Source organism: Engystomops pustulosus, chromosome 4 (assembly GCF_040894005.1).
Source record: "Engystomops pustulosus chromosome 4, aEngPut4.maternal, whole genome shotgun sequence".
Lineage (NCBI taxonomy): Eukaryota > Metazoa > Chordata > Amphibia > Anura > Leptodactylidae > Engystomops > Engystomops pustulosus.
Window position 1 is genome coordinate 161,138,850 of NC_092414.1, and position 15,883 is coordinate 161,154,732.

Here is a 15,883-nt window from a genome sequence, read left to right on the forward strand (position 1 = left end):
TTTGTGTGCAGTCTGCCTAATACTTTTTTTTCTGTGGGTGATCTTTATAAAAAGTAAGGATCCACAGCAAGGGAATTCTTTAATCCAACTAAAGCAATATGTGTTCTGGTATTTTATTTCCATCTGAACGTGCAACATTTGTTTACTTTGCCATCTGCCAATCCCCATTATTTTGTACATACTGGCGATGCCCTCTTTTTTTCTAAGTGAGATATAGATATGATTTACCTGGAAGGTACTGTGAAAGGTTCTTTTATAAAGAAAAATTCGAACTATACATGGAAATGGACAACTTTTAAAACCATACTTCTTGATCATTGCTTTGCTTTGGGATGTTTTTATTTGGAGCTGCTCATTGAGGGTGGGATAAAATGTGTATCCCCCCCCATACCATGAGCATTTGGTGAAAGCTCTTTGCCGTGTTTACCTGAAGCTGACAACTAATGACATTATGTACCACGTAAAAGGTCAACCAAAAATTAATGTTGGTTATCTGGTTGCTCAATATTCAGCGAACATAGTGAGGCCTCAAGCCGAGTATACGTGAAGGGATACACAAATAGTTGATTCATCCCATACTATGCCTTACCTTCTGGTCATGTTCTAAGAAACCCTAACATTTTGATTAAAAAAACATACCCATGCCAGATTTTTGACTGAGAAGTGAGACAGACGTTGCTTTTAGCAGAACCGCTTCATTTAAAATATTGTTTGTTCTTATTGTCATCTGTGCTGTCTATAAGAGGGGGCGACGCCAGGCCAAGCTGCCTCCAAACAAGCATATGTTCATAAGATAGCGCTCTGTTTACTTGTGATGAATGTACAACTGGGCAGACTGTCATCTTCTTGATAAACCTGTCATACAACGTGTCAGTGACCACAGGGTAGAACGTGTGAAGCGAGGGCCCTAGGTAATGGACGGCTCGCTGGAAGACAAGGCCTTCATTTTGTCACATAATTAATGTAGACTTGTAACTGCTGAGTTACCATATGGTTAACAGAAGGGAAAGCAGAATTACTTCTCCAAAACCATAATTTTGTATGATGGAATTGAGGAGAGGCGTATTGTGTCTACTGCTTCAAAGATTATTATTTTGATTTAAAGGTCCCCCCCGTAAAATAAAAAACAATTCACACCACAAGTAAAAACCAAAATGTAAAGGGTGTGTGGACTTTTTTGGCAAAATAAGAGTTTGTACAGGAATTTCAATTATTGTTGGCACTAAGGGGGTGGCACTGAGTGTATAGTGCACTTAGTTTTCAAGCCCCAGAAATGTACTCTGTAAAAGCTGTGGTACTAGGTATTATTGTTGCCTGCTATTCACAGCTTATTGGTAACAGTTGGACTGCTGATCATGAAAGTGGGCCCCTGCAATCTATAGAATGGGGGGGGGGGTCAATCATCACTAATTGATGGATTGGTAGGTTGCGCACAGGTTCCGATGCCCCATTTAATTGCATGGGAGGAAGTGTCTGAAATCTACAGGTATTTCCTGTACTCCCATTTGCTATCTAGGTGAGTACTGGAAATACCAATATAGGGGATAACTTAAATAGCTGGTACATCTCCTTTAACAACTACATAAAATAACGAAAAGGATAACTTAATAAAATGGCTACAAATTATGGATCGTGGCTCGTAAAACTGATTCAGGTCTAAACAAGAGCCTATGTGAAACCTTCCTTAGTACTGTATATCACCTGGACAGGATCTTGGATATAACAAGGCTGCTTTAATATGAAGATTAGAAGGTGTTTGAATAGTTTGTGTGATATATTGGCTAATGCATATCCCCGATGCCCATACATTTTGGCTGGTAAGTATAATAGGGCCCCGGCATTATGGCAATCATTTCTACTTGGCGTTCTCTGAGAAGGAGGAAAATAATTTGATCCAGTGTGTAATGGACACCATCTGTTGTGAGATTGCTGTGCATGTTTTAACAGAAGGTTATGCGCTAGAGTTGACTAAATCCATTACCTTCTATGATTTCCGCGGCGGCAGGATTTTCACATTACCAGGTCTGCCGACTGCTCTGTCCTCGGTAGATAAGTTCGGAGGGTTAGCTATGAGTCCGACATTACTCAAAGATTCTGTTGTTATAGTAATTGTATCTATTAGTGGAAGTCAGCATGCAGCTGATTGAGTGTATAATTGACTTGCCACCGCTTTTTACATATTAAAATGAGGAATAATGCCAGGAGAGCTGTCATTTCTTGCCATTTTCATGTGTGCATATGTGGCTTAATCCCTGATCTGACATTTCAATCGATTTCCTTTTCATTTTTTAAGGAGAACTCTATAATTTTGGTGAAATTGCCCACCATGTGCCCTTTGTTTATGTATTACCATGTGATATGAATGATATGTATTATTGCATGTTCTGGCATGAGATATTGTGATGCCTATTGATGACTATTGTGGCATATCAATAAGATGCTTATTTGTAGGTTTGAAATGTATATAGTAAAATCCATGTTCATTTTGCACCACAATGGACATGTTGCAAATTTGAAAGCCTATAAGTCACCGATTAAAGGGAATCTGTCACTACATTTTCACAAATACAGCTAGTGACAGGTTCCCATAGACACTATTAACTAACTGACACCCTTCTTTTAGCTAAAAATTGTTTCCCTTAAATCCCTATAAAATCAACTTTTTTTTATATTACCTGGCATCAGACTGGTCCCTCGCATCTACTCTTCCCCATGTCCCATGCCTCTTCTCAGCATGTCATGTGACCAGAGTGATGTCATCGAAGATCTTTTACCCAGTTACATTTGAAACATCTACCCCATGTATGTATCTGATCACATGAAATTGCAGCATGCCTCCATGGACTTCTACTCCTCCCCATCTTCCACGGAGGTATGGTGTGATTTCATGTGATCAGATAAATACATTGGGTAGACTGTGCAAATGTAACAGGACCTTAGATGACATTCCTCACATAACATGATAAGTATTTTAGGTGTGTTAATAAATAAGTGGGTTTTGGTTGCAGTTTTTAGGCACTGGGTTTTCTGAAAGGTTCGCCATCACTGGCCTATATCATGAGCTAAATTTCACATGTATCATGACTGCTACATGTGAATGGGGATCTTAAACCCCATTCACATGTATTGATTGTCAAAGAGGTTGTCTCCGTCATCGTGGATCTCATTTCTGAAACCCCTAACAGTTGCTTTTGGCACTTGTCAGAGTTGCTTGAGACATGAGTTTGTGGAATCCATGTTGTAATACAGTAGCATTATAGTTTATGGGATTGATGACAATCCTATACATACATTATAGAGGAAATCTCAAGGAGAAACTCCTTACCTTGTCACTTATTGCTGTGGAACATGGTCTGCAGCGCAATAGTGCTATAAAAGACCTCAGACACCAGCCCATTGCCTGATGCTGGCCGGATTACCACTGGGGTAAATACCCTACTGGTTTTAGCGATTTGGTGCATTTCCTTACAGACTTGTTAGATTACAAACTTGTTCTTGTTTCAGTTGCCATCTGATTGTCCCATCACTGCTGACATTTCCGGCATACCGCACATGGCTTGCTGCACCCTAGAAAACCTTTACCTTCTGATGGGACGGGAACTGGAAGATTTGGAAGAAGTACACGCAGGCAACGTCTTGGGTATGTCCTGATTTATGCTGTTTATGTATTATATGGATTCACACATGTATATAGATAGGGGTTATAGGACTCTTTAAGCATTTTAGTCACTTTTCTCTTTTGTCAGTAATATTTGATCATTGCTGATGTCTACTTAGTATAGTGTTCCTATAACACAGGATATTACCACTAGTGGAGGGCTGCGCGGCGCAGAGGGTGTTACACACAATGCAGTGTCATGCACAGTATTTATCATTGGGTGCTGCTGATGTATATTCTACATTGTATAGTATCACACAGTGGTCCACAGATCAGTATAGCACCTATAGGAATACTATTAGTATGTACATACTACAGTATGTACATGCTATTCATGCTGTAGATAACCCCCCTCTACCTGTCTCCATAGTGTATGTGTAAATCAGTAAGAATCCTTATGTGACATCTATATAAACATTTAATCAGTGATAAAGTCGGCTAAAAATAGGACGTGTTTGCTGCCATCTGGTCATGTGAAATATAGTGGAAATTTAAGTTTCCAAAACTGTGTCATGGAAAGTTAGAATTTTTTCCAGATGTGCAAGGTTCTTCTTTGTTTTTCTCCTCTTCGAGCCTGTTTCCAGAATGTAAGGAAACCTCCATGCAGTAACGTGATATTTTCAATCAGTGAAGAACTAAACATGAGCCGTTATTACAGCTGAAGGGAAACTCATTATTTAATGCCTGCACATTAACCTCCGAAGATCAGATGATGTCAAATAGAAAGATTTACCTTTGGTGAACTGTTGTTTATATGTTGGGGACTTGTACATTAACCATTTCCTTGTATACTCAGGTTGCCCAAATATGTCGCTTTACAAGAGGAAGCGATCCTAGTAATATATTGTAGGAATTTTTCCCTGTTTCTGCCCAATGTAATTTAAAGGGAGGCAATGTTGGAAAAAGAATCTCTGCAGGGAATTTGACTTTCTTGCAATTTCCTCCCTTGTTTCCACTGTATAAGAGGACTCCCCTTATAAAGGCTATAATGTTTGAAAATGTATGGATGTGTTATAATAATATAGGACATACATATATCTTGATTGAACCAGACTTTGAAAGGACTCATCTTTAAAGGGAACCTGTCACCAGGTACCTCATTTTCACTAAAGACAGGTTACAGTAGACCATTACAGCTGCATTGCAAATATGACTTTCTGCTTTATCTAAGCATTTGCATTACAATATAATTGTGTTATAAATTATCTTGCGTCCTGATAGAATCCTCTGTGTGGTCCCAGGGGTTGGGCTTTGGTTTGTATGCATTTCAAAAGCAACATGTAACTTTTCGGTGCTGCAGACTCCTCAGCTCTCAACTCTATGCAGCTCCTCCCTCTCCCACTAATGTCAGCCCACCAGCCTGTGAGCTCTGTGAAGAAGCAGGAGGGAGAAGCTGTACAAGAGCACAAAGGTGGGGGTTGAGAGCTGAGCAGTCCAACAGGCAACTCACATGTTGTTTTTTTAAATGCATCCAAACCAAAGCCCAACCCCTGGGACTACCCAGACAAATTATATTGTAATGCAAATGCTTAGAGAAGGCAGATTTGCAATGCAGCTGTAATGGGCTTCTGTAACCTGTCTTTAGTGAAAATGAGGTCCCCTGTGATAGGTTCCCTTCAAGAAAAAAAAACGACCATATATACTCGAGTATAAGCCGAGGCCCCTAATTTTACCACAAAAACCTGGTAAAACCTATATCTTTTTTACTCGAGTATAAGCCGAGTTTGGGGTTTCAGCACATTTTTTGTGCTGAAAAACTTGGCTTATACACGAGTATATATGGTAATTTAAAGCTGATTGTATTAATTATTATTATTATTATTATTATTGCATTGTGTCCACTAAGGACTATAACATTGTTCCATATGCCAATGTTATCACTCTGTAATGTCTAATTTTATTTGCATATGTTCCCCATAATGTGTAATGCGGTATGGAATTTTACAGCGCTATATAAATACAGATTATTATTATATTTTACATATTGTCTTTGCAGAGAAATCCATAAATGGTTATAAACACTTATTTATGTGTAATATTTATCAGATTGACCACTGAGGAGAAGAGAACGCTGATAAAAGATACGCAGGGAGCCTTCAGGCTGCTTCTCTGCTGGATTTCTCTGCAAACAAGCAAGTTTACAGCTGTTTACCGGTAGAAAGCATCTTAACCCCCTAAGAACCAAGCCCGAATTTTTACATTTTCACTGTGTTACTATAAGTGGTTGTGACCTTCAAATGCTTTAACATATCCAGGGAAAATATGCAAAGTTTTCCAGGATGGGACCTCTTTTAGCTACCTTGTATGGCAGCTCCCTTGACATCAAGCATGACCTGGGGGCCTTATGACATGATGCGGGATTAAAACTAATCCAGTATATCTATTCCAGAAGGAACAGATTCCCAACTGTAGACAGCACTGTTTCCACCTGATTGGGTCTTCTCAGTGCAAAGTAGGGAACTGGTTTGGCTGGGTGAGAGGCTAATGACTATGGTCAGAAGGTAAGTGTTCTCCTTATGGAGGGTTTGCCAATTAAGGCCGCCTTATAGGTGTGTGGAAACTTAAATCCATAGATGCTCCACTAGGGAATTCTGGGAAGTATGCAAATATGTTTTCCAAGGTGTTAAATGGAAAACAACCAGGTCGAAACAGTGCTGTGTACAGTTGGGAGTCTGTTCCTTCTGGAATAGATATGCTGGTTTGGTTAAATCCCACATCATGTCATAAGGGCTCTTGTAGGTCATGCTTGATGTCAAGGGAGCTGCCTTACAAGGTAGCTAAAAGAGGTGTGGTTTTCCTTATCCCACTCTGGAAAACTTTGCATATTTTCCCAGAATCCCCCTACTGGAGCATCCATGGCTATAACACTACACAAGCCTACACGGTGACCTTAATTGGCAGTCTCCATAAGGAGAACTCTTGATTCCCGACCTTAGTTTCAAGCCTCTAACCCAGCCACACCAGTTTGGATCTTTATTCATTTATTTATTTATTTATTTTTAACTCTAACTGTTTTACTTTGTCCCAGGGTGGTACATGACCAAGTGATCATTTGATCACTTGTTCACTAGAATATTCTGCAATACTAATGTATTGCAGGATGTTACATAGTCAGCCTGTGGTCATTGTGGCAGCAGAAATACTGCATTAAGACATTTTAATTCAGGAACATCCTATGTTGGTTTTTAATGGGAAGGGCGTCTGTGCAGACTGAGATCTTTCATGACAGCTCCACTAGGCATGAATTAAAAAAAAAAATCTTGTACACCTTGATGGACAAAAACATGGGGTATATTCATGAACTCTCTTTTTGGATGCCGATTGGGAATGGAATGCATCCATTTTTGAAGTCATTAATGGAATCTGCTTGATACAGTCTACAAGGTATTTCATGAACTTTTGCAGCAAAACAGGGTAAAGAGTAGAGAACTAAAATCTCAAGTACTGCACTTTTTTTTGTTTTGATGGACACAAACATTAAAGGGCACCTGTCATTAGGTCTCTGTCACTATTTCTTTCACCTCTTCCTGTTGGAGCAGCTCACAAGGATCCATCCCAGTCTTTATCTAGTTATTTCATACATTAATCATTATAAAATCATCTATTCTTTATTATGTAAATGAGGCTGGTCACATAGTTACCCCTCCCCTCTCGTCCCCTTGCTCATGTCTGTGTGTAATGTATAGTAAAGCATTGCTAGTGTCTGTGCTTTATCTGCTGACATGCTGTGTCCTCCTAATACACAGAGACACAGACATCAGCTACACAAGTACCTGACATGTTCTGCTATAACATGGCTGCATCCTGGAGCTGTTGTATCTCTCCTATACACATACACAGGCTGCAGGGGGCACCATCACCAGGAAGCACATCATTATACAGCATTACACCATTATACAAGCTGTCAGTCAAGCACTGGGGGTGTGGCTGTGCCTCCCACTCATGAATTAGCTGGACAGCTATTTAGGCGCCGCATTGACATCTTCACCACAGCGTACACCCATTCTAGGTCCTCCTCCGGCCTGTACAAGTTATTTAATGCCCTCATATAGTTATTATTATATTGCATGTGGTCCCCGACTTAAGGACACCCGACTTACTGATGACTCCTAGTTACAGACGGACGTCTCCGCCCTGTGACCTCTGGTGAAGCTCTCTGGGTGTCACTTTAGTCCCAGGCTGCAATAATCAGCTGTAAGGAGTCTGTAATGAAGTTTTATTGATAATCCTTGGTCCCTTTACAGCAAAAAAATTTTGAAAATCCAATTGTCACAAAACAATTTTTTGTCTTGAAATATAAACTATACCAGCTCTGATTACATACAATTCAACTTAAGAACAAACCTATTTTGGGGGACTGTCTTCTTACGTATCTGTAGGAAACGTATGCATTTTTAAAAATGAGTGTTCAGAAGCAATATCATCTATTTGCTGGGTAAAGTGACCTGTGTAAAAGAACAGTAATCATCTCTCTTGTTTGCGCCCAGAGTTACCCTTTCCATTGTTTTTGTATTGTGCTTTTGGTATTCCAATAGACCCATTGTTTCGGATGAACGAAAGTAAACTATTGAATATTTAAACCATGTGTATAAAGTATATATAGCATTTTTAAACAACAATAACCCTGCCAATTTATTTGTAGAAAGGTTACTGCTGATTCATGCGATCTGAGGGGGAAGACATTTGTTCTGAATTAGTTTTTCATCATGTGCTCGCAAAACCTAAATCATTTTCATCTTTCCTCCTTTTTGTGTGTAGCCTCATCATATTCTAATTGTTACCAGCGCTGCGAATAAAGTACAAAATTACCTGTTCCAGCTATATCTGACATGGTGTCACTCTTCCCGCTGTGATTCTGAAAGGGGATTTTCTGTAATTTGAAGCACTGAATAAGATTTCTATTAGATCCAGGATGTTTTTGGAGTGTTTGGTCGGGTTTGTCACTTCATTTTAACAATAAGTTTGAATGCTTTTGATGATTGACTATTTTTCCTACATTTTATGCTGACACTGTTATTGCTTTATAATCATTCTAATTATTGGCTGAATAGATTTTCTCGTGTTCTATTAAAATAAGAGGACCATATGATGCTGCGGGGACAAAAATTGGTATATTTACAGTAACACAAGGAAGGCAAGCTTCAGAATGCTGTAATGCAGACAATGATAGGCTAACATTTACAAATAAAGTTTTTTGGCAGAATTGTTAAAGTTAGTGTTTTATACATACCGTATATACTCGAGTATAAGCCGAGACCCCTAATTTTACCACCAAAAACTGGGAAAACCTATTGACTCGAGTATAAGCCGAGGGTGGGAAATGTATTGGTCACAGACCCCCCCCAGTATATAGCCAGCCAGCCCCCTATAGTATACAACCTGCCCCCAGTAGTATACAGCCACCCCAGCCTGCCCCCAGTAGTATACAGCCACCCCAGCCTGCCCCCAGTAGTATACAGCACAGCCCAGCCTGCCCCCAGTAGTATACAGCACTGCCCAGCCTGCCCCCAGTAGTATACAGCACAGCCCAGCCTGCCCCCAGTAGTATACAGCACTGCCCAGCCTGCCCCCAGTAGTATACAGCACAGCCCAGCCTGCCCCCAGTAGTATACAGCACAGCCCAGCCTGCCCCCAGTAGTATACAGCACTGCCCAGCCTGCCCCCAGTAGTATACAGCACAGCCCAGCCTGCCCCCAGTAGTATACAGCACTGCCCAGCCTGCCCCCAGTAGTAAATAAACTTACTCCCTAACCTTCCGGTGGCCCCGATCTGCAGCGCTGCTCCCCCGAAGTCCGTGCGGCTCGTCTTCTGGCTTCCGCGCTCGTCTTCTGTACATCGTGCTAGGCGCCGCCATTGCTCTGTCCCGGCGCCTAGTATGACGTCAGCAGCGGCGCCCGGGAGAGATCAATGACAGCGCCCAGCACGATGTACTGCAGCAAGAAGACGAGCGCGGAAGCCAGAAGAGGACCCGCGCGGACATTGGGGGAGCAGCGCTGCGCATCGGGGCCACCGGAGGGTGAGTATATGAGTTTATTATTTTTAAAGTATTTTTTACTTCTTTTGTGACTCGTGTATAAGCCGAGGGGACGTTTTTCAGCACATTTTTTGTGCTGAAAAACTCGGCTTATAAACGAGTATATACGGTATTTATTTTTCTATAAACAAAGGCGTGAATCCAAAAAATATCTGCATAAATCCTCTGATCCACTGATCGGCTCCTGTTTAGGTCAAAAACTGCTACAAAACTACACATTCCAGGCTGAAATGAGTTCCTCAAGAAGCCAAGGAAATTTGCAAAAGGTGTCAAAAACAACCCTGCTCTGGGCTGTGCGTCACAGCATGGTATGTAAACTTTGGTGTTCTTTGGAGGTTTCTTGCTTTTTTGGGTTTTTTTTTTTTTTCCGCCCTGACAGAATTCCTTAAAAACCCTTTAATTGGTATTTAAAGGAAACCTACCATTTCAAATGGTAGGTTTAAGCTGTAAACACCGAGCACCAGCTCAGGGTGAGCTGGTGCCGGTGCTTAGTTTCGTTAGTGTTAAAACCGCGGTATCGCGGTTTTAACACTTTTTAAACTTTATAGCATAAACTGCTTCGGCGCTGCGTGCGCACGATCGTGCACGCGCCTACATAGGAAATGCCGCAGGCGTTGCGCGCGCACGGTCGCGCGCAGCGCTGAAACGGCTTCTGCTATAACGAAACTAAGCACCGGCACCAGCTCACCCTGAGCTGGTGCTCGGTGTTTACAGCTTAAACCTACCATTTGAAATGGTAGGTTTCCTTTAAGGACTTTGATTTGCTCACCTATCCTAAGGAGAGACCATGGCTGGTTGGAGGTCACAGGAGGTGTCTACACTTCTTTCTAATCTTCTCTTCCCTCTTAGTTTCTATTTACACTTTTGAGGGAACATGGCATGACTTTACCAGGAATTGGAGATTTGAAGGAGCGTGGCTTCTATTTCTAGAAATGTCTGCTGATTGATAATAATGGAATAATCATTCTGTGCTCGTGTACTTCCAATTTTATACACCGCAATCTTCCTGTGTTAAGTGTGTGTTTATTTCTGCTGAACAGCCTAAATGAGGCCCTCGTATGTTTTTCTCCATGCCTCCGATTTATTTATGTCGCATCTGTTAGTCATGGAATGGTGTGAGGGAAAATTGTATAATTTATTTTGTCCTGGCACATCCTTATGTGTAAATGTTAGCCTGAGGGCACTTTAGATTGTATTCTCCGCTGGACAGGGATTTATTTGAGTGAAGGCTTTTTTTAAAAAAAAAAAAATTATAATGTGCAGAATAATTGAAAAATGAGGTGGAAGCTCCTGGGTTTGACTCCATCCTGCGGAGTAATGACTTTTTCGTTAATCGATAATCTCATCTTCTCAGTCCATCTTAATATTGGGGCATATGAACTTTGTGGGGTAGGTCCATGTCTAAAGGGAGATCAGGTCCATCCGGCCTTGCTCTTCCACTCACTGGGAAACTAACACTTAGACACGTGACAGTGACCAGATCTACGATTCAGATCATTATGAATCCAATAAAAGCTCAAGATGATCACCAGAGATGAAGACCTGTCACCTCTCCTGACATCTCTTTCATTATTCTCTGTCAAGTGGCAACTTTGTCATTTAGTCTATAATAGCAACAGTATATTAACCCCTTTGTGACCAATGGTCATTGGAGCCTGAATGTCCAGGTCAGTTTTTGCAGCTCTCTTCTGTTCTTTAATTAATCTAAATTATATAATAATATTTTTACTTAGACTTTAACTAAACTTAGCAGAAAGGAAACAATTGGATCCAGCAACCAGGCAGGCATGAGTTCAGGCAATGGTATAGTAAAACTTCACGTTTATTTCATCTTCTAAAAGGTTAAAAGAGGTACCAAAAGGGAAAAAACTGACGCGTTTCGAGCTAAAACATGCTCTTAATCATAGTCTGGATTTCAAAATGACAAAAGGAAAGTTATAAGAAAACGGAAGTGGGAGGTTTACACATCATTAATTACATCCGATCATGATTGGTGGAAAACAAGAAAGATACATACAGAATATAGGTTACATATACGTAATGAAAGATAATTAATACAGGTACATTAGGTCATTTTTAAGATTTAAACCAAAGGGGCTTCTGGTTTTCATAGTAAGAATCCAGTAAGCCTCTCTGTTTCGGAGGGCTTTAACCCAATCACCGCCTCTTTTGGGGCGGAAAACTCTCTCCACAGGTGTGACAATTAATGATGAAGTGTCTCCATTATGAATATCTTTACAATGTCTAGAAACAGATGATATATTGCGTGTGTGAAAGGTGTTTTGAGCAGATGTAGGAGATATGCGTGCTCCGGATATGTGTTCCGCAATCCTGTGTTTGAGCGCACGCTTAGTGCTGCCTATATATTGTAATGAGCAACTTGTGCATACAATGGAGTAAACTACGTAGGTTGTGTTACAGTTAATAAAAGATTTTATTTTGAAATCAGTGTTGGTAGATAATGAGGAGACAATGTTTGTTTTTTGTATGTATTTACATATGTTGCATCGTGTGGAGGCACATTTGTGACTACCTGTGGTGGTGAGCCAAGTTTGAGATTTCTGAGTAGAAGTAAATAAATTGGGAGAAAGCATGTCACCTAAAGTAACGGAATTTCTTGCCGAAAAACGGCAGCCCATTTTCAATATGTCAAATAGTGTGGGGTCTTGAAACAGAATGGGGAGATGTTTTTTTATGATTTGCGTTACCTGGTTGTATTGGCTAGTAAATTCTGTGGTAAATGTAACTTGGTTTGTAGTTTTATCCACATGTTTGTTGGTGACATTATTAACAGAGGAACGATCTTTGTGTAATAAGGAAGCTTTAGTTTGTTGTTGTATTTGATTTCTGGTGCGTTCTATGTGGCTTTTATTGTAACCTCTGTCTGCTAGGCGTTTGGAAATTACATTAGATGTACCTTTATAGTAGTTATCTTGTGTGCAGATGCGTCTGGCTCGAATGAACTCTCCTTTCGGTAAATTTCTGAGTACATGGGGAGGATGACAGCTTGTGGCATACAAAAGGGTGTTACCTGCGGTTGGTTTGCGAAATACATCGCAACCAACTTTATGGTTTTGTATATCTGATGTTAAGTGCAGGTCCAAAAAGGAGATGTTATTAGGAGAGGCTGTGTAAGTGAAACGTATGTTGAATTGGTTAGTATTAAGATATTCCATGAAAAGGGATATGTTGTCTGTGTTTCCTGACCAAATTATAAGACAATCGTCTATGAATCGACCATAATATTCAATTGAATGAACAAAGGGGTTGTTTTCATTAAACACAAAAATTTCTTCAAACCATGACATAAATAAATTAGCTAATGATGGAGAGAATCTTGAACCCATAGGGCAACCTTGTTTCTGTAAATAAAACTGTTGGTCAAAGGAAAAATAATTGTTGGTTAATAAAAATAATAACACATCTAAAATATAACCAATTTGAAATGTTGGAAACAGACTATACTTATTTAGATGGTATTCTATGGCTTGAATGGCCAAATGGTGGGGTATGCAGGTATATAGTGAAACTACATCACACGTAAGCCATTGAAAGTTAGTGTTCCAAGTGATAGAGTCCATGATTTTGAGGACTTCAAAGGAATCTTTGACAAACGCTGGCGTTCTCGTAACAAAAGGTTGAAGTATGGTGTCCAACCAAGTGGAAATTGTTTCCAGGAGAGAGCCCGATCCAGATATGATGGGTCGCATTGGGGGAGGAAAAATTCCTTTGTGATATTTGGGTAATGCGTAGAAGATAGCAATGTTGGGAAATTTGGGTGTGAATGTATCTTTAACTCTTTCATTGAAAATGCCCATAGACTGGCCTTCTGTTATTAAATTGGACAATCTGGTGGTAATGTTGGAGGTTGGGTCAGATTTTAAAGGTGTGTAAATTTCTGTATCACTTAGTAATTTATTACATTCTTTGGCATAGAGATCTTTGTCCAGGATTAAAATTGAACCACCTTTATCAGATTGTCTGATTATAATGTCAATTCCATGCCACACCCGAGTTTAGTGATCTACAAACGAAGCTAGACACTACCTTGAAAAATTTAGAGGATTCGATTACAAAAACTAAAAAAACCAAATATGACAGAGATTTAAGAGATTATCAGCAAAATAAAGTCTATTCTTGGAAATCTATAAGACATCCAAGATCCATCCTTAGAAACAAGTCACCCAGACAATACAAATCATCTATAAGCTCTACAGAATATGATACATCAGACATCAACACGGATGTATCTGACTCAGAAACCTATGGTCCACACAAAAATGTATCCTTCCAAGGAATCCAAACCAGACGTGGATCAAAAAACGAGCAACCACCGGGGAACAGAAAAACCGCAGACGCAACCGCAGGTCAGGCCGAAAACATAACCAAAGACGGACAAAGAAAAGCCAGGAAGAACAAATAGACTTTCACAATACAAATGAAATAAAACAAGATAATGTTAATTCTCAATCATCGCTTTCAGTCATAAATCTATCAGCCTGCACACTTACCGCGGCTCAAATAAAAGTTTTATCCAAAGGTTTAAATTTCATTCCTACTACAAATATGCACTTGTATCAGACTGTGAAAGATGTCAACAAATTTGTACGACTCCTAACGATCAAGAAACATTTTTTCCAACAGGACAAGGAGACTACAACAACTGATCCTATCAATCCATCCTATTTCAATTTACGTGGCACAACCACTTTCTCTGAGTTACCCAATTTCAAAGACCAGCTTTCCACCATGCAATTACTGGACTTACAAACGTCATCTGTGCAACAAGAAGAAACTAGCATAAATTTATCGTCAATAATACGGATACCTAACCCCACTTTTTATCCCATACAATCCAGAGCCCCAATAATGGACAAATTTCAAAGCCTAGTTGAGAAAGAGTTAGCTGAATTATATGAAAATTCTTTAACTACAACAGGTAAAAACAACCTTTCTTCTACAGAAATTAAAGCCATTAGAGATCTCAAGAACAATCCATACATTATAATCAGACAATCTGATAAAGGTGGTTCAATTTTAATCCTGGACAAAGATCTCTATGCCAAAGAATGTAATAAATTACTAAGTGATACAGAAATTTACACACCTTTAAAATCTGACCCAACCTCCAACATTACCACCAGATTGTCCAATTTAATAACAGAAGGCCAGTCTATGGGCATTTTCAATGAAAGAGTTAAAGATACATTCACACCCAAATTTCCCAACATTGCTATCTTCTACGCATTACCCAAATATCACAAAGGAATTTTTCCTCCCCCAATGCGACCCATCATATCTGGATCGGGCTCTCTCCTGGAAACAATTTCCACTTGGTTGGACACCATACTTCAACCTTTTGTTACGAGAACGCCAGCGTTTGTCAAAGATTCCTTTGAAGTCCTCAAAATCATGGACTCTATCACTTGGAACACTAACTTTCAATGGCTTACGTGTGATGTAGTTTCACTATATACCTGCATACCCCACCATTTGGCCATTCAAGCCATAGAATACCATCTAAATAAGTATAGTCTGTTTCCAACATTTCAAATTGGTTATATTTTAGATGTGTTATTATTTTTATTAACCAACAATTATTTTTCCTTTGACCAACAGTTTTATTTACAGAAACAAGGTTGCCCTATGGGTTCAAGATTCTCTCCATCATTAGCTAATTTATTTATGTCATGGTTTGAAGAAATTTTTGTGTTTAATGAAAACAACCCCTTTGTTCATTCAATTGAATATTATGGTCGATTCATAAACGATTGTCTTATAATTTGGTCAGGAAACACAGACAACATATCCCTTTTCATGGAATATCTTAATACTAACCAATTCAACATACGTTTCACTTACACAGCCTCTCCTAATAACATCTCCTTTTTGGACCTGCACTTAACATCAGATATACAAAACCATAAAGTTGGTTGCGATGTATTTCGCAAACCAACCGCAGGTAACACCCTTTTGTATGCCACAAGCTGTCATCCTCCCCATGTACTCAGAAATTTACCGAAAGGAGAGTTCATTCGAGCCAGACGCATCTGCACACAAGATAACTACTATAAAGGTACATCTAATGTAATTTCCAAACGCCTAGCAGACAGAGGTTACAATAAAAGCCACATAGAACGCACCAGAAATCAAATACAACAACAAACTAAAGCTTCCTTATTACACAAAGA

General features: G+C 39.7%; 1 protein-coding gene across 4 annotated transcripts in view; it reads left to right on the forward strand.

The window, feature by feature from the left end:
• Nucleotides 1–15,883, forward strand: part of EFL1 (elongation factor like GTPase 1) — a 177,741-nt gene that overhangs the window by 55,913 nt on the left and 105,945 nt on the right. For all 4 annotated transcript variants that reach the window (XM_072148346.1, XM_072148347.1, XM_072148348.1 and 1 more), the window contains exon 15: nucleotides 3,505–3,640. In XM_072148346.1, the coding sequence (XP_072004447.1) occupies nucleotides 3,505–3,640 (136 nt within the window). The remainder of the gene's footprint in view (nucleotides 1–3,504; nucleotides 3,641–15,883) is intronic.